Raw genomic sequence first — 18,761 nt, 5'->3', positions numbered from 1 at the left:
AGCTCCAAGAGTTGTTTCTCTTTTGTTTTGGAATCACATTTGAAGCCCCTGAAGCTTTCTGACAGAAACTGAGGTAAGTTCTAGAATATCCTCTTGAGTATTGAGTAAGGTGCTTGCCTGGGAATGCTTGGGTTCATGCTTTTGCTCTGAGAACAGTACAGCTGGGCTCACACACAGCTCAGTTGCATTAAAACTTAAGGTCACAGCATGATGGCACCTCCTTCATCAAATCTCCTAGTTATTACCTATCTAAGACACTCTAATTCACTTTGCAGAGCAATCTCAGTGTACAAACTTGTATTCTGTTGGATCAAAATTAAAACATACACATCTGGAACATAGGTATACTGTGTTCTAGCCTCTCATGAGTGCCCAGCCTAGAAAACTGGAATAGAGCTAGTCTGAATTCAAACCTATGAAAACGTATAGGGTTGATATTAGGTCCTCATCACAAAGGATGTATTATGCTGTGCAATACTAATTTGTATGTGGTATAGGGTATCCAGCTGTAGCAATTTCTTGTCATCTAGATTCATTGGTCACTCCAAAAGTAGTGCCTCTATTTATTTCCATGGAAGCTACAACAGGTATAAAAAGAAGAAGAACGCTATTTGATGGAGCAAATTTTCAGCTGTAAAACACTGTTTTTCAACATAGCTGTTACCATTAGCTATGCATTTTCACTGGTGATCAATCAGGTTGGAAAAAACCTTAAGGATCATAGAGTGATGAGCAAGAGCTGCATGCCACACATAAAAATCTGCATGGCCACCTGGAAAGTGGCTTGTCTTTCACATTGCTGTCACCGCTGCTGAAATGCACCACCTCCACCTCACTGTGCTCACATACACTGTTTCGTCTCCATAAACATTCAGCAAGTGTCAATGAATGTCAATAGGTGCAATCTTTTTCTGTGTGGAGGTGTTCAAACACTTCTGTTTTATATGCAATTCTATGCCAGATGTCATTTTGCTAGTCTGTCCCTCTGCTGCCATCTGCCTCAGGGCAATAAAATATAACAGAATTTTGCTGAGAAGGTGCAGCCTCTACTGCCATACCATCAACATCCACGTCTGACATTGTGGACCAACATAACAAAATAGGAGCAGCTCTCGTAGTTAAATATTTCCCAGACTGGATAGTGAAGAGCACAAGTGATCTGAACATGAATGCTAAAGGTGACTTCTCTAACATTTTGGCTTAATCCTCCTGTGCACTGGTTTCAATTAAGATCCAAGACCAGAGAAATTTGATTGGACAAATGTATCCATTAAAAATTTAATCAAAACTGGTTGATGATCAAAAGTGTTTCTCTGTGGAAATTTTACTTTACCCAGTCAGCACTTTCAGTTGAAGATATTTTGTGGAAGAAATCCTGATAAGGCTTGGTAATAGGCTTATCAGGAGGCTTGGTCTGAGACCGCCTTGTGAGACTGAATGTATACAAGTGTATGGGACCAGGTGACATTCATCCCAGGATCCTAAAGGAGCTGGCTGATGTGGTTGCTGAGTTGTTCTCTATCATATTTGAAAAGTCATGGCTGTCAGGCGAAGTCTCCAGGAAGCGGAAAAAGGGAATGTCACTCTCATTTACAAAAAAGGGTGAGAGGATGACCCGGGGAACTACGGTGAGCCTCACCTCTGTGCCTGGGAATATCATGAACAGATCCCTCTTAAAGACTCATTAAGGCACATGGGAGATGAGCAGGTGATCCAAGACAGCCAGCATAGCTTTGTCAAGGGAAGGTCATGCTTGACCAATCTGGTGGCCTTCTGTGTTGGAGTGATGACATCGCTGGATAAAGGGGAAGTGACTAATGTCATCTACCTGGACTTGGGCAAGGCTTTTGACATCTTCCCTGCCCATATCGTTATATCTAAATTGGAGTGATAGGAATTGGAGGGGTGGAGTACTTGGTGGATAAGGTTGGAAGGCCACAGATAGAGGGTTGTGGTGAATGGCACTATGTCCAAGAGGATACCATTGATGTGCAGTGTCACCCAGGGATCTGTCTTGAGACCGGTGCTCTTCAACATCTTCGTCAATGACAATTGATGACAGGCTTGAGTGCACCTTCAGCAAGTTTGCTGATGACACCAAGCTGAGCAGTGTGGTTGACGCAATGGAAGGAAGGGATGCCATTCACAGGGACCTCAATAGACTCAAAAGGTAGGCCCATGTGAACCTGAGGAAGTTCAACATAGCAAAGTACAAGAGTTTTGCACTCGGTTCGAAATAATGCTAGATGCGTATGAAGACTGGGAGAAGAATTCCTTGAGAGTAGCCCTGTGGAGAAGGACCTGGGGGTCCTGGTGGGTGAAAAACTGAACGTGAGCAAGCAGCGTGCTCTTTTAGCTCGGAAGGCCAATAGTATCCTGGATTCCATCAGAAGAGGAGTGGCCAGCAGGGACAGGGAGGTGATTGTTCCTCTCTACTCTGCCCTCATGATGACCCATCTGGAGAACTGCAACCACATCTGGGGCTCCCAGTACAGGAAAGATGTAGAGACGGTCAAAAGGAATGCCACAAGGATGATCACCTCCCCTATGAAGACAGGCTGAAGGAACTGGGCTTGTTCAGCCTGGAGAAGAGAACTCTGCAAGAGACCTCATTGCAGTCTTACAGGGAATTATAAACAGCAGGAGAATCAACTTTGTACAAGGGTAGACTGGGATAGGACAAGTGGGAATAGTTTTAAGCTCAAGGAGGGAAGGTTTGGATTGGAAGAAGTTCTTTAGAGAGAGAGTGGTGAGGTGCTGGAACAGGCTGCCCAGAGGGGTTATAGATTTTCTGTCCCTGGAGGTGTTCAGAGCCAGGTTGGATGGGGCCCTGGGCAACCTGGTCTAATATTAGATCTGGAGGCTGGTGATCATGCCTGTGCCAGAGGGATTGGAACTTTGGTGATTTTTGTGGTCCTTTCCAACCCAAGCCATTCTGTGAGGCTTACCTCTGGATCCTTCACCTCTTTTTAGTGTTGTTGAAAAGACAATGAGTCAGCACTGATTATTTTAAGTCTTCATTCTGACCTTGAGCAACTGAGTAGAAAAAATTCTCTATGCAGAGATTTCTTTTATGCTACAATGATGCAGTGTTTAATTGTCCCTCAAAAGTGAAAGAATCTTAGAGTGTTTGGAGTTCTTCAAGGGCCAGCCACATCAGTCTTGTATCCAATACACAGGTGATGTAAAGCACACAAGCTTTCCTTGAAGTGTGTTTTTCATGTGGTGTTTCTTCTGCCAGGTGACTGCCTCACTGACTCACTGCAAAGGGCATCTTCTTTTTCATCTTTCGAACCAATTAATTGTGAAATGTTGCCTGCGAAGTAAATCTGCTGCTGTAGAAGGGGAGGTGGAAGTGGACCTACACCAGTGTAATTTGAAGGCTGAAAAGTAGGGAAATAGAAGAGGCATACTTGAATCTTTTCAGCTGAAGGAAGAAGCTGAGCCTGCAGCTTGTTTTGCTTTTCACTGCTGGGATAAAAGGGTTCCAGTTCTTTCTCTGTCATCTAGGTTTTAAAGAAGACACAACCATCTGTATGTTTTGTGCCAACCCTCAACTATAAATGTGTGATAGGACTTCTTGTGCATGTTCTCTGCCTGGTTTACAAGTCCTGATCATGGTTGCTTAGGCAACTGTCAGTTTTAGGAAGCAGAAATGGAGAAGGATTTTCTGTGGTGCAATAGTGGGCATAGCCAGTAGACGCTTCCAAAGTCCACCTTTTTGCCTTAAGTGACTCGAAAATATGAAATAATTTTGGCAACTGAGATAAAAAATATTGCCAGAAGTCACTAGGGCTTTTGTTCTCAAGCTCTGTTTGGACTGCCTTCCTTGCTCTTTTATTGGCTGCTTCATGAGATTCCAGCCAAATTTTATGGTGAAACATTGCTGTGATTCCTGGTAAAATTTAGCCTTACATTGAGTTGGTTAATATTCTTTGTGTGTGCTTTTCCCACATCTAAATTCTGGATTTTTTTATTTTTTATTTTTTATTTTTTAACATGAGACCTTTCTCTGATTTAAAGGACTTATTAAAAAAAAAAAAAAAAAAAAAAAAAAGCTTATCCAGCTCTTGAAGTGTAGGAGATTGTAACGTATAGTGCATCAAAATGCAGTGTTCTGTTACAGCTCCCATTAAATCCAAAATTGGTGTATTTTATGCTGCGAAGTAGTCCATTATTTCCAATGACAGAAATGTACAGCACCTAGAAGAACACCATAAACACTGGGGAAATGTCAAGAGCAGCTGGAAATGTGGCATTTGTTAGTGCCTTAGTATTAAAAGGCTGTCTACCTTACCTCCATTTGTCTGCATTTTCATGAGAGCGCTCATCCTAAGCAGTTCCAAACTGAGTTTTATTATTCGGATTTCTCTTGGAATTGAGACTGGTATCTATTTACATTTCTTTTAAAGTAGCTAGACTGTTCTGCCATGGACTTCTTGGTGCAATTTGATATACCTCCTTTGACTTATTGCTATCTCTGTTTATGGATGCCAAGAAGCAATGCAATTCAAAGCTTGCTTTCTTACTTCCATCCTAACTTATTTTTTTCCTGATAAACATTTTTTTTTCTCTTTTTCAGTTTTATTTTTTAATTACCTTCCAGCAACTAAGTTTGTTTAATTAAATTTCATAATGCGTGACACAGGTAATGTCATTAAAACAATTAGAGAATGTTTGGGGAATCTTTTTTTCAAGGCTGAGGCTGTAAACAGTCTGAAAAACATAGAAAAGAAAATCCTCAGTTTTAGAATGGCAGTGTCTCTGCTTATATAAAGCCAGCAGTCAGACCACTTGAGAGGCTCTGCAGTCACTGGGGGAGAAGGGGAGATACGGATGCTGGCACACTATTATTATTCTGCTGCTGCACACAGGTCTGAATCAGCTCTGAAAACGCATACATTGTTTCTTACAGAATGTCTCTGGCTCCTAACAACAGAATTGCAACGTGATGTCTCTGCTAAAAATGCGATGACTCACAAATGAGTCAACAGCGAAGGTGTTATAGGAGGCTAACTGCTGTCTGCCAGGGCTTCCTAACGTGAAGAAGTGATGCTGGCCATTAATTGGCTTTCTTTTCGTACAGAGTTTTTATAAACATCTAATAAATGGAGTTCTTCTTGTATTACTACTATGAATAAATTCTGGTTTCTAAGAGCCTCCTAAACTGGGTTAACATCTTGAGATACCACATTGTACTGGCTTTAGCAGGCTGTTTTTAAATTTAATTTCTGCTGAAATCTGTAGTGCAGCTTAATGTATTCATTCAGGAGTAGGGCATTATCCTTGTCTGTCTCTATGGTACAAGAGGTGTCCTCACCAGTCAGAATTGTAGATTGGATTTACATTCTAGAAGGAAAGGCATTCCGGGCCTGTTTTTTTTTTTTTTTTTTTTTTAAATGAGGTTTTTTTTTTCCTCCTTAAGTATTTTTATTTATTTATTTATTGCAGGTAGGCCATTCCTAAACAAAACTCCCTGTAAATCTTCCAAATTTCAGGTGTGATACCTAATAGAGATGAAGAATATAAGGACACAGAGTTGTTTACAATTGCTAGCAAATTATATGAAAATTTGTGAAGAAGGGTCATCCTCTGGGCTGCAAGTCTCAAGAAAGACAAATCTAATTATCTCCAATTACAATACAGATGTTGTCACTAATTACAATGTATCTGCCCTTCAGATTACAAACACTATACATCTTCATTGGATTTACATATACATTAAACTTCTTTTTAAGTTGTGATGCACTGCAAGCCAGGGTGGAAGCCCAGGAGTTATGGTATTTGCTGTTAGCGTGGATCTTCAACAGAAGGGCTGATTCTTTTCACTGTGACTCCTTTTTTGAACTTTCAGCCTTTACTTTCCTACATGAGTTTGTTCTGGAAGAATGTCATGACCATTGGCTGTATAGAATCATAGACTCATAGAATCATTTGAGTTGGAAAGGACCTTTAAAGACGATCTAGTCCAACTCCCCTGCACTAAACGGGGACATCTATGGCCACATCAGGTTGATCAGAGCCCCATCCAACCTGACATTGAATGTCTGCAGGGGCAAGGCACCCACCACCTATCTTGGAAACCTGTTCCAGTGCCTTGCTACCCCTATTGAAAAAAACTTCTTCCTAACATCCAATCTAAATCTCCCCTCTTTTTGTTTGAAACAGTTTTTCCTTTTCCTGTTGCAACATACCCTGCTAACGAGTCTGTCCCCTCCTTTAGATAGTGATAGGGTCCTCTCCTGTACCTTCTCTTCTCCACACTGAACAGCCCCAGCTCTCCTTCTGGCCACACTTCTGATGAAGCCCAGGATATGGTTGGGTTTCCGGGATGCAAGGGCACATTGTTGGTTCATGTCCGGCTTCTCGTCCACCTGTATCTCCAAGTCCTTTTTTCAGAGTTTTGCTCAGTCCTTTTGACCCTGGCTTGTAATGTTGTTGGAGGTTGCCACAATCCCAGATTCAAGATCTTGCACTTGAATTTATTGAATCTCATGAAATTCTCTTGGGTCCACTGCTTGACCCTGTCTAGGTTTCTCTGAATAACTTTCCATCCTTCAGGCATGTTAACCGCACCACACAGCTTGTTCACATTTGCAAACTTATTGAGGATGCAGTCATTCTCACTATCAGTGTAGCTGATGAAGATGCTGAAGAGTATTGGTCCCAATACAGTCCCCTGTTGGACAACACTTGTCACTGATCTTCATCCAGACACCGAGCCATTGACCACACCACACTCTACATATAGTCTTGCAACCAGTTCCTCATCCATCAGTCTACTCATCAAATCTACATCTTTCAATCTGGAGAGAAGGATGTTAGCAGAGACTGTGTCCAAGGTCTTACTGAAGCCCAGATAGATGACATCATAGCTCTTCCTTTGTTCACTGATGCATTTATGCCATTGTAGAAAACTACTCTTTTGGAAGGTGAGGTCCAAATCCTGCCACGCAGGAAAGTAACTGAATCTACATTTCCTGCATCCTTACAAGTGATTTTACCAGACAATTACAGAGTGAGGTGATTCCATTTTCTTTACCATACATATGTATCTAATTTGAATTGCTATAGCTTGTAACTAACTTACCAACAGTTTGGGACAATCAAAACTATTTTTTTCTTAGTGAATTTACCATGTGCTTGAATTACTTTGCCCATAGTTCTTGCCTTTTTTTTTTTCTTTCTCTACTCCTAGCGTGTAATTCACCTGTTTTTGCTGAAAGAATTCTTCACAGAATCATAGAATGACAGAATGGCTTGGGTTGGAAGGCTATTCAAGGATCATCAAGGTCCAAGCTCCCTGCGGCAGGCAGGGGTGCCAACCTCCATATCTCATACTAGACCAGTCTTGGGAGTTCTTTCTCTGGCTGCCACTGCCACCACTGAAACTCTTCCTTTGCTTCTCTTCTTCTTCATGCTGCTTTGAGTTGAATTTTCTTCTCTCTGTATTTGAATCCCTTTATCTGTCTATTCCTCCCTTCTCTCAGTTGAATCAGTTTTTTGCTGGCTACATCTGCTGTATGCCTGTTACTTACCTGTGCAAATGTCATTTTTTTATTCTACTTAGGAATGCTGTGTTTTCTATGTGTTTTTCATACCGCCTGATTAATGTGAAGCAGTCTAATACTTCCCCTTCTTTCAACTTCCTCATATGGACTCATCAGCACGTTTAATAGTGGCTAGATTAAGTGCAGATTCTGATGACTGCTTATTAAATTTGATTAAACATAAGAAACTTTCTGTGAGCAAATGCATATTCTCTCTCTTGCAGAGTTTTGTGCATGCAGTCAGGTGTAAATTCAAACATAAATATTAATTGTATTTTTCTATGCGATGACTGTATCTCTCTATCTGTGCACTCCCTATGTTTAATTTGTTTTCAGAGCTCTCAAGGTCAAAGTCACTTTTCGTTATGTTTTTATTCCAAAGAATAAGATTCATAATCATGGTTGGGTTGTGAGGTGTGTCTGAATTAAAGTATGAGGACAGTTCCGAGGCTTTTGCTGCAGTGCAATTTAGAACTAGTGCATAGCTGTTGTGCAGGCCACATTTCATTCAGCTAAGCTTGGCATTGCAGCTAGCAGTTTTATAGACACTGTCTTGCATTCTGTTGAGATGTGCTTTTTGAGGCTAGAAACCAGCTCTTGCTTGTATGGCAGGTCTGATCCAGCAGGTGCTAAACCTGGCTGGCCGGGTAAAAGCCCGATAAGCTAACTCTATTGTTTAATAGCAATTGCTGGGGAAACTTGCGAGCAAGTGGAGTCAGCCCCAAACGTCAGGAGGAACTTCCTCACAGAACTAGTGGTTAATATGAACTACTGAAGCACTGGAGACATGCCATTCACTTTACCTCTTGTCACGGAAACTTGCACATGTGTGTATGCTCATGTTTAATGACCCATGGGAGATGCTCAGACACTGTGTAATGAGGGAGTATAAAAGTACTTAACACAGAGCAGAGCATGGTTTGATATTTTGGTGTCTGTTTTTCCTGGAGCCCTAAGGAAAAACTACATGATTATGAAATGTCCTCCCTTTTTGTATACCAGCCTTTTCAGTTTGGAAATGATAGCAGAGTGGATCGGTTCTGGGAAAACGTAATTAGATTTGTAACTTATGGGAAATATAAAAAAAAAGTCTGGATGCTGTTCTAAATTATCTTGTACAACTTACCCTTTCACTGACCTTGAACCTTGAACTTTGAAAGCTGCTTTTCAAATTTTTGTTTGGAAAATTTACCTGCTTTTCCAGTTTGGGTCTTATCCTAGGTTTGTAAAGGAGAATGTGTATGGAAATCATGGATATATATTTTTTGCTGTTTTCTCAATCCTTACATGGAGGTTAAGTTTCCATGTGAGATTTTGTTTAACATTTTGTTGGGCCTGGAGTATCAAAGGGTGTGAGGACTGCGCATATTCTCAGGCACCAGCACAGCTTTGTAAGTGTCTCTGGAAAGCTAGGTGCTTTCAAGGAGTGAAGGAGTGAAATTCTCCAGTTTCCGTGGACATGCACAGACCTGTGTTGGATCCAACCTCTGCTGCATTAGCAGCCTGTGCTAGGATTTCCACTGCAAGCTAGCTGGTGTTTTTTGTCTCCTCTTTCCAGTGCCAAATAGATCTCAATGGGGCAAATACTCTGTCTCTTCCTATTTGGAAGGTGTGCGACTGCAATTCAGAATGTATGGGAATGGAAAAAAAATCTAAATTTAAATAAAACAACTGTGGAATTAGGCCAATTGTTCACTTTTTTTACTCCCCACCTCCCTTTTGAAGATCCAGTTTTCATTAATGCTCTTCTTTTAACTTTGGCCCTTTTCAAGCTAGCACTGTGTAGTTACATCTGTTGGGAGTGAAGGGTCTGCAATTGGTACAGGTTTTTGAAGTTGTAGATATCAAATAATAATGTATACAATACTACAGTCTCTCTGTAGCTGGTGACCTGCTGTTGTTGTAATGACTGTCTGAGACCCTGTGTGCCTGGGGCAAAGTGCATCCTTTGTGTTATGCACTCCAAAGCCAGTCACGGTACGTTCTTAGTAGAATGTACACACAAAACTTAATACAATTTAGATTATTACTTGTCCACAAGGTAATTGGAGAATTTATAATAGGCGCTGATGCAAGCAAATAACTCTTGTGCCTAACCAGCAGAGAGATGGCGACCTTCCTGCTTCAAAGAAGAAACGCCAGGCAGGGGAGAAGATTATGTATACTTTGGTCTCTGTGCCACATGGAAATGACATCGCGTCTCTCTTTGAACTGGATGCCACCACTCTTCAGAGAGCTGATTGCCTGGTTCCAAGGTAAAAAAAAAAATAAAAAAAAAGTTGTGGGATTGACAAGGTTTCTTCCTAGCATTATCTCTGTGAGTAACGCAGAAAAAATCAACCATAACCAAGTATTATCCTTCAGTTAAAATTTGAAGAGTGTTCACAGATAAACAAGAGATGTATAAAACATGATACTGCCACTGTGACTGGATAAAATAATTATAAGGATAAAACAAGTGACGCTTAAAGAGAATCTGTGAAGAGAAAAATAACCGGCTAAATGTTGCACAGATATGTATGAAGACAGAATTGAGTTGCACCGTTTGAAAAAATGTGCTGCTAGTAGATCAAACTGAATTGTTCCCTACCTAATAATACGTATGGTGAACTGTGCTTCTGTTTCTGAACACGTCTGTTATTCAAATTAAGTCAGTAGTTGGTTCATAGGTTTTTCCTGTGCATGTTTGAAACTTCAGTTGTTATTTCAGCTGGGATTGATGAGACAAGTCACATGGTGTTTGCTGTGGCTGAATGGGTGTGAAGACACCTGGGGCTAGTAGTAGTTCCGAGTGTGGAGTTCAAAGCTAGATATCTACAAATAGTGATGTATGCAACTTGGAAGTATTTGCTTTGCAGAGTTTTGCCAGATGATTTTCTTACTTGAATACTTAAAGTCCATCAGCATGAAAGGGAGTGTGCCAATGAAGACTGTAGTGAATATATTTACTGAGTGCAATTCAGAGTAAAAATTGTAATTGATTTATCAGCTCTGCTTTTTAATAATGCCAGAAATTATCAAATGGAAAGAGTTTAGACGAATATCATACATGCTCTTTGTTTACTTGATTTTCGGTTGAGAACTGATAGTGTAAATGCTCACTCCTTGGAACAAGGTTTTGCACATCATAATGGTGAAACTGAAACCATGATCAGTTTTACATTTGCACTTTCTGTGACAGGTTGAATGGGCTCATTACTTGGCAGAAAAAATAATAAGAAAACAGATGTTTTTCTTCATGATGTGTATTTCAATTCAATTAGTATTTTAAAATACCTTTTAATTTTTTCCTTTTTTTTTTTTTTCATATAAGGAATACTTTACTCCTAGACATATGGAAATGTTTAAAAGCAGCATTCTGCATAATCCCAAGATGCTGTCCTTGTTACTGCTTTATGCTGGATCAGAAAGAAAAGACACAAGGGGAAATGGTGTTACAGTACCTTCTAGGTTTCCCTTGCCTTTTTATTATGAGTGGCTGGTGTCACATCTCATGTCCACATGTTAAACCACATCTCACCTTGCCCAGTTTAGCTCAGAAAGGATCCATCTAACCCACTGTTTGCTTTCCTCTCCTTTAGGAACTCCTATGTCCGACTGAGGCATTTGTGTACCAATACTTGGGTTACTAGTACTAGCATCCCAATAGACACCAATGAAGAAAGGCCGGTAATGTTAAAGGTAAACACTAATTTCTCAGGGTTGGAATCCCAACATAATTCCTAGAATTTCCTAAGAGTGATCTTGACATATAAAATATGCATAATTGGGCAAAGCTGAGTGAATTGGTTACCCTAATTAAGCTACAAACTATTGCAGATTGGGACGTGCCAAACAAAAGAGGACAAGGAGGCTTTTGCCATTGTATCAGTTCCTCTATCTGAGGTCAGAGACTTGGACTTTGCTAATGATGCGAACAAGGTCTTAGCATCAACTGTTAAAAAGCTGGAGAATGGAACAATAACCCAGAATGAAAGGAGGTTAGTGAGCTTTTTTTATTGTTGTTGTTAAGTTAGTGCTACTCCTAGTATCATGGTATCATGTTATCACAGTAATGGCTAAGTGTAATTCGTTGTACTGTGTGTTCATGCTGCTAGGGCAGTAGAAGCAAGACTTGCAGTGACTGAGAGACTGCTGTGATTGTCCCTTTCCTTTCTTTCTTATGAGGCATTGATCTCACCTGATGACAGCAGCAGGACTTGGAATGGCATGGAGGTGTGTCGAGAGGATTGGGTTGGGGATAGGAAAAGTCCTGGAACAGGGTCTCCAGGACATTGATCGTGGCACCATGCTTGTGTTCACGGAGTGTTTGGACAATGCTTGAGGATGTAGGGTTTGGATTTATGATGGTTCTGTGTGGAGCCGAGTGGGGGACTCGATTATCCCTGTGGGTGCATTCCAGCTCATGATATTCTGTGATTCTGTGATTTTATTTTCCCTGTTTACTTTCCTGTTTTACATTTCCTGTTGTCTTCAGTGTTTACTCTTTATATCCATCCATGCTTCAATTCAAAGAATGTCTGTTCTTTACACCCAGCCCTGAATTAAGGGATTTTGTTTTACTTTGTAGCAACGTATTTCCCACGGCAAGTGATGTGGTTGCCTATTTGTGTTCAGCTGTCTGGTAAAACTGAATGTTAGATAGCATCTCTTACAGTGTTAATTTTTATCTTTTATTCTACTGTGCATCATACAGAGCTTTTTGCTGGAAATGTTAATTTTTGGTGACAAAACAATTTATGCTGTTTGTCAAGTCCACAAGTCTTTTGTCAGTGACAATTAGCACAGGTAGTTTAGTATCAGGTGAAGGATTTCTCTTAACAGGCAAATCTGTAACAGCCAAGGTATTAGTACACAATCTTGGAAAGCCATTTCATTCATTGTTGAGTCAAATCAGATGGGGATACAACATAATGAAGGTGTGACATCCTTGTATTAGCCTTGTACTGCTGCGTCACTGCAATCCAGTATTGTCAAGTTCTGATGTTGATGTACTGGTACAACACACACATAAAATAATTCAGAACGGGAGTGGAGCAGAGCTGGCAGATCTTTAAGGAAGCTTTCAGCAGAAGAACACAAGAGCTCTCTATTGCCAGGTGTTGGAAGTCAGGAAGGGAAGGCAGCATGGCTGAACTGGGACCTGCTGGTCAAACTGGAGAGCAGGAAGAAAATATGCAGACAGTAGAAGAAGAGACAGGTACTCTGGGAGAAAGATAGGAAGGCTGCTAGGCTGTATAGGGTAAGGTCAGGAAGGCCAAGGCCCTGCTGGAACTGAATTCAGTAAGGGGTGCAAAGAAGAACAAGAAAAGCTCTGAGCAACCTGGTCTAGCTGTAGATGTCAAAATCCCCTATTCATTGCAGGGGATTTGGACTAGATAACCTTTAAAGGCCCCTTCCATCACAGGTGATTCTATGGTTCTGTGATTTCATGATATTGCTGTTATTAGTTTGTTCCTGTGATTTCCTTTAAAAAAAACAAACAAACAACCAAAAAAAACCCTGCTCTTCTTGTTTCCCTGTCTTATTACCTTCCTGCTTGGGTAAGTAGAGATTCCAAGAGCTCACTCCTAGTTGATCAACCCTACGTTTACGTTTCCTGCATTTTCTGTTAGTGAGGTGCTTTGTTCTGGGGACCTTACCGTTCTCCAACATCCACTACTAGGCTGAAAACTCATTTAGAGGGATTAGTTGAACATCCAAGCCTTCTTTTACTTAATGAAAGCTTTCTGTCTGGCTCTCAGAGATGTCTTTGGAAATCTATTGAGCGTCTTCCTGCCAGGTTTAGTAATTATAGACTAAATATTTGCCAAACTCAGACAATGCTGCTAAGGGTGGGAAATGTGCTGGGTTTTGTTTGTGAAAGACTGCCAATTCTTTTAAGGAAATTTGTGGTCATCCACACTTCTCTCTGTGTATACCTGGCAAGGTATGCTAACAGCAAGCTGGCGATGACCTACATTGCTTGAAGATGGAAGGGCTTGCCTTTGTCCTGTTTCAGCATTTACTTCTGCCTATTTTTTTTTGTGTAGGAAAGAATGGGTGAAATAAAAGTGTTTTTTTTTTCCAAGTCATTTTTCAATAGTTTCTCTTGTCAGTAGGGAAATAGTGCAGCAGCAAACTGTTTTTATTCCTCTAGTGAGTGCACAATCTTGTTTCATGGGCCAATGTTACTAACTTCCCAGTGGAAATTGTTGCTGGGCTGAGTAAGAGTATCTGTCTACTGTTTCTGGGCCTTGCAATCAGCTGGTAGAGATTTTGGATTTCTAAGCAGTCTGCATCTATTCTACATCAGTTTTGCATCCTCCCTGTTTTCTTCTGGTTGCTGTTTAATGTCTTGGAAAATGTCACTGTGATGGATTCTAACATGTGCTGATCTGAGACCTGGAAGCCTTAGGTATATGTTAAACTTAGCTTTGCAGTGATTGAAGTTCTGATGCACTAGATAAAGCTTGTTCTAAAATGTGATTTTCTTTCTTAATGAATCCTAACAAGTGTTGAATGACTGTGTATAATAAGGATCTGTCTGTTCATTTTAGATTTGTGACCAAGTTATTAGAAGATCTGATTTTCTTTGTGTCTGATGTGCCTAACAATGGGCAGGAAGTTTTGGATGTGGTCATTACTAAGCCAAACCGGGAGCGACAAAAATTAATGCGGGAACAAAATATATTGGCTCAGGTATACTCTGTATGTTCAAGTATGAGTAACTTGATTGTACTTCCAAATAGATTGTAGGAGAGAAAGAAATGATAAAAACTTGGTTTCAGGTAAGTTGGCTTATGCTATCTTGAGTTATACGTAACTGCATTCATTAGACATGAAACTCATTAATCAAGACTCACAGCAAAAGGCCCGAAATTTAATGTCTGTTAGTCTCTTGTAATTCTGATGACTTATAAGATTTTTAAGACTTTATTTACAAGTAAATTGTTGAAGAAATTTGAAGCAAGTCTACTACATGGTCCTGATCCTGCAAGTGTTTTCCTTGAAGGAAAACTTATAATACCCTTATGGATCTCTGACTTATTTGAGGACTGACTGCATGTAAATCAGAATTAATATTCTTTTAAAGTGTCTTACTGAAATAGTAAATAAATAATAAAGTGAAAAGAATTAAACTAGATAGCAGCCCTTATGTGCTTTTTCATCCTTAATTTATCTAAAATTAAGGCACTTAACTGACAATGTTTTAAACTAGGATAACAGTCAAGAAAAAGTAGTATCAAACGAATTGGTGTGGAAATGCAAAGCTAAACGCTTGTGTTTTAATGTCTGGGATTGTCCTTGTCCCTTTTCCCCTTTCTTATTCGGTGATTTGTAGATAACAAGTGAAGTGATTGAATTCTGACTTGAGCCTATAGATGCTTTGTTCTGATCCTGACAGAGGAAATTGACAGGTACAGGTTAAAGAAAAATCTTGGCTTGATTTTCATCCTCAGTGATTTTGATTTTGAACAGATATTCGGGATCCTCAAAGCTCCTTTTAAGGACAAAGGTGAAGGATCAATGCTGAGACTTGAAGACCTAGGTGACCAGAGATATGCCCCATACAAATACATGTTAAGGTTATGTTACAGAGTTCTCAGACATTCCCAGCAGGACTATAGGAAGAACCAGGTCAGTGGTATTCAAGAATTTTTCCTCTAAATTCTGTTATTTTACATCCTATGTTTGATGTTGCACTCCGGATTTACAGGTATGAGCCTCTGGTAATCTTATCTTAAGGGAGAATGGAAGAACTGGGTTTTGTGTTGGTTAGTAGTAAGTAGAAAGATGCTTACACAGACTCATGCTGTGAAATAGTGTTTTTGTTTTATAGGCGATTTTATATGAACGGAGTGATTAGCAATGAATGTTATAGGTTCCTTCTCCTGGTGGGCTTCCATGTATCTTCACAGGCTCTGACTGAGATTAGTGTCCACTGCTTCCTTCATAGGCTCCAGGGTATCAGTGGGGAAGGCAAAATTCTCTATGATTCTGTGCTGTAAATATTTATGTTGTGACAGCAGTGAGTCAAACCAGAGGCTGTTCAATCAGATAGCATGATTTTCCTCTGCTGGAGACTCCTGATGAACATGAGATAATTCAGAACATGATGCTGAGTGCTTTGTATGTTGCAGCACAGAAAAGAGCCCTTACTAGCTTTATAGGGCTAAAGGAGCTGAAAATAAAAAATTGAACTGTTATGTGTGATGACTTTGTTTTCTTTCTAACACTTTTCAGAAATATTTTTGTTTTGCAGGAGAGAGAAGGGAAGAAGAGAGCAAGAAAGTTTCGTAAAATTATATAAAGTTTTGGTTTTCCTTTTTAAAAAAAAAGTTTGCCATTTCTTTAATTTTACACCTATTTTTATGTATTTATTTCTTTGATTTATGAAAGAATAACAAGAGTTAGTCAATCCTAATATTCTGTCTTGTTGAAGTACATATTTTAGGTGTTCAGATGTACCTTGTTTGGGCCAGTTTAGTGAGAAAAGTTTTGAGTATTATTTTGATTGTTAATGGAGCTGGATATTTGCAGTTCTAAAAGAAAAACATTATTGCTTAACAGATCATCACAGAGATTTTCATTTTTTCAGGAATATATTGCGAAGAACTTCTGCGTCATGCAGTCCCAGATTGGTTATGATATTTTGGCAGAAGACACCATCACAGCTTTGCTGCACAACAACAGAAAACTGCTAGAGAAACACATCACGGCTAAAGAAATCGAGACCTTTGTTAATTTACTCAGGAGAAATCGAGAGCCAAGGTTTGAAGTGGTCCATATAACATTACATTTGTAGCAGCCATGAATCTCCCTGCTACTTGTTATTATGTTATTGCTTTCTTCCCGCTAATTTTTTTTTTTTGACCTCACAGACAAAAAAAAATATGCGTACAGCACTGTGCTAGAAAATATCAGAGATATCATACTTCTGGAGAGTTGATATCTGCATTTCAGATCTAAATCTTGGTGAAAAGTGAGGTTTTTGCAGAACACTTCTGAAAGTTTGGCTTTACTTCAAATTGATTGAGACAACTGAACAGAAATTTTATTTTTTTGTAACTGCTGCTCCTCTGTGAATGTGCTATTTGTGCTGGTTGTCCTGCTAATAACAACCTTGATGGAAATGACGTTGATGTTAGCTTAACTAAGGTTTTATTAATCAGTTTTCCTGCTAATTTCCTAATCAGCTCCTGATTGCAAGTCAGAGCTGAAAAGATGGCGAATCAGGCGTAGGATGGCAAAGATCCCGGTGAACATGTGCTCTAGAGCAGATCTTGTTTCAAATGAAAAATTCTAGCCTTTAACCTAGCTCTGTCAGAATTTTTTTTTTGTCAGCTTTAGGTCACAGTATAAATGTATTTTTAAATGGAAAATCAATTTAATTTTTTCATTAGATTTTCAGTTGTAAAAGTAGCAAAGTAATACAAATATAAGAAATTAAGAAACAGAAGGCCAAATAATGGCCTCAGTATTTGTGGATATTATTTTTCTGTTAGCAGTTCAGGATATTGCTCAGGGCCCTGGTGCTATACTGCTTCAATTATGCTCTGTATGTCTGCAGCCATTTTACCTTATGCTGAAATCTTATTGCTTGTGCCATGCTAAACTATATTGGCTCTGGTCATTACAGACAGAGGGAGCCACGTGAGATCAGATGCCCTTCAATGCTGAAGGGTTCTTATGTTTATTGATGTCATTATTTTTGTGGTGAAGGACATTTTAGTATTGTTACATATCTAAATTTCATTTTGAAATATATGCTCACTTTTTTAAGGCTGAACTTTTTTAAGGCTCACTTTTTTAAGGCGAGTGCAGTTAAATTTTGAAAAATGCACCCTGCTGAGATAGTGCAATCTGACCAATAGATGCTTGATCTTATGGCATTTGTTTACATGGAGAATCTCATAGATTTTTTTTCAGCATTGAGAATAAGAATTGTGACAATATGCTCTAAAACACACAGGCTACAAATTTAAAGCCTTCCTTCATTTTAGCATTGAAACAAGTGGTGGTGAATGGTTAAGGTTTTTACCTGGATTTCTGAGGAAATGGTATATATGCTCTGTGTGTGTAAGCCAGCTTCTGTCCATTCCCTTACTGGCTCTTGAGCCCATGCTTATTTTTAGCCACATTTGCTAGAGTTGTGAAGGATAATCAATTCCTAAAAATCCTAAAGAAGATACATGGAAGGAAGAGGCACTTTTTATATTCCAGTGAGGGAAAGGCTGCAGTGTGAAGTACTGGTAATACAAATGGAGAGATCAATAAAAGAGGGTCAAGAAGCTGATATTTTATCAGTGTCCCAGGGGCAACAAAAGCCTCTGTGTGAACCTTGTTAAACATCAGGAGACTGAAATTTGAGATGCATATTTATAGGAAACTGTTTACATGTAATAGTTTTAGTTCTGCTTTTCATAGAGTGACTGCTTTGAATACAGATCTTGCCAGGTCTCTTTCAACTAATCTTTGGTTGTGTCACATCAGAGACTCAAAAGAAAGCTTTAAACTGTAGATGTGAACTCCTTCAGTGCAGTGGAGTTCCTCAGAGGACCCATGGCTATCTCCAGCGCAAGTAATATCTCCTTGCTGCTTGCTTTAGGGAGTCATCCATTACCTGGGTGGGTAAGATGGATAAGAATATGAGTTCTTGCTTTTGGTTCTTGATTATGATAAAGACTTCCAGTTGAGCTCTCTTGCTAGATGAGCTTAAGACATCCTTAGGCTGCTTAAGTTCTGGCACAACTCTTTTACCTTTGATTTGCTGAGAAGTGTCTTACTTGGGGTCTTTTTCTTTCTCTCCTTGAATTAAGGACAGTTCAGGGCTTCTCTCAGAGCTGCTCTCCATCCGTTGGGAATTGCAATAGTTTAAATGAACAAAGACTGTATTTTGAAAAAACTCACAATATACAATCTCTTTAGTGTATTAGTGACATATACTAGAGATTTTTAGAGCAATGTTTCTGTGCGGTATTTAAAGCCATATGTTCTGTTGCATCTGTGTTTGTTGTTTTCTTTTGACTTACAGGTTCCTGGATTATTTATCAGACCTGTGTGTATCTAACACCACAGCAATACCAGTAACACAGGAACTCATCTGCAAGTTTATGCTGAGTCCAGGAAATGCTGACATTCTCATTCAGACGAAGTGAGCATCCATAATCAGAGCATATCTTTTTGTTATTTGCTCTGTTGTTACATTGCTGGTGGCTGCCTTGTGAA

The 18,761-nt window shown here is 39.6% G+C and overlaps 1 protein-coding gene across 2 annotated transcripts in view; it reads left to right on the top strand.

The window, feature by feature from the left end:
- Nucleotides 1-18,761, top strand: part of ITPR2 (inositol 1,4,5-trisphosphate receptor type 2) — a 265,378-nt gene that overhangs the window by 68,215 nt on the left and 178,402 nt on the right. For both annotated transcript variants that reach the window (XM_042835042.1, XM_042835041.1), the window contains 7 exons: nucleotides 9,651-9,805; nucleotides 11,132-11,231; nucleotides 11,370-11,530; nucleotides 14,090-14,231; nucleotides 15,012-15,170; nucleotides 16,132-16,304; nucleotides 18,568-18,687. In XM_042835042.1, the coding sequence (XP_042690976.1) occupies nucleotides 9,651-9,805; nucleotides 11,132-11,231; nucleotides 11,370-11,530; nucleotides 14,090-14,231; nucleotides 15,012-15,170; nucleotides 16,132-16,304; nucleotides 18,568-18,687 (1,010 nt within the window). The remainder of the gene's footprint in view (nucleotides 1-9,650; nucleotides 9,806-11,131; nucleotides 11,232-11,369; nucleotides 11,531-14,089; nucleotides 14,232-15,011; nucleotides 15,171-16,131; nucleotides 16,305-18,567; nucleotides 18,688-18,761) is intronic.

Source organism: Centrocercus urophasianus, unplaced genomic scaffold (genome assembly GCF_019232065.1).
Source record: "Centrocercus urophasianus isolate 14NV4802_14NV808 unplaced genomic scaffold, USGS_Curo_1.0 seq_5, whole genome shotgun sequence".
NCBI classification, from domain to species: domain Eukaryota; kingdom Metazoa; phylum Chordata; class Aves; order Galliformes; family Phasianidae; genus Centrocercus; species Centrocercus urophasianus.
This window is presented reverse-complemented; position numbering and strand designations above follow the sequence as displayed.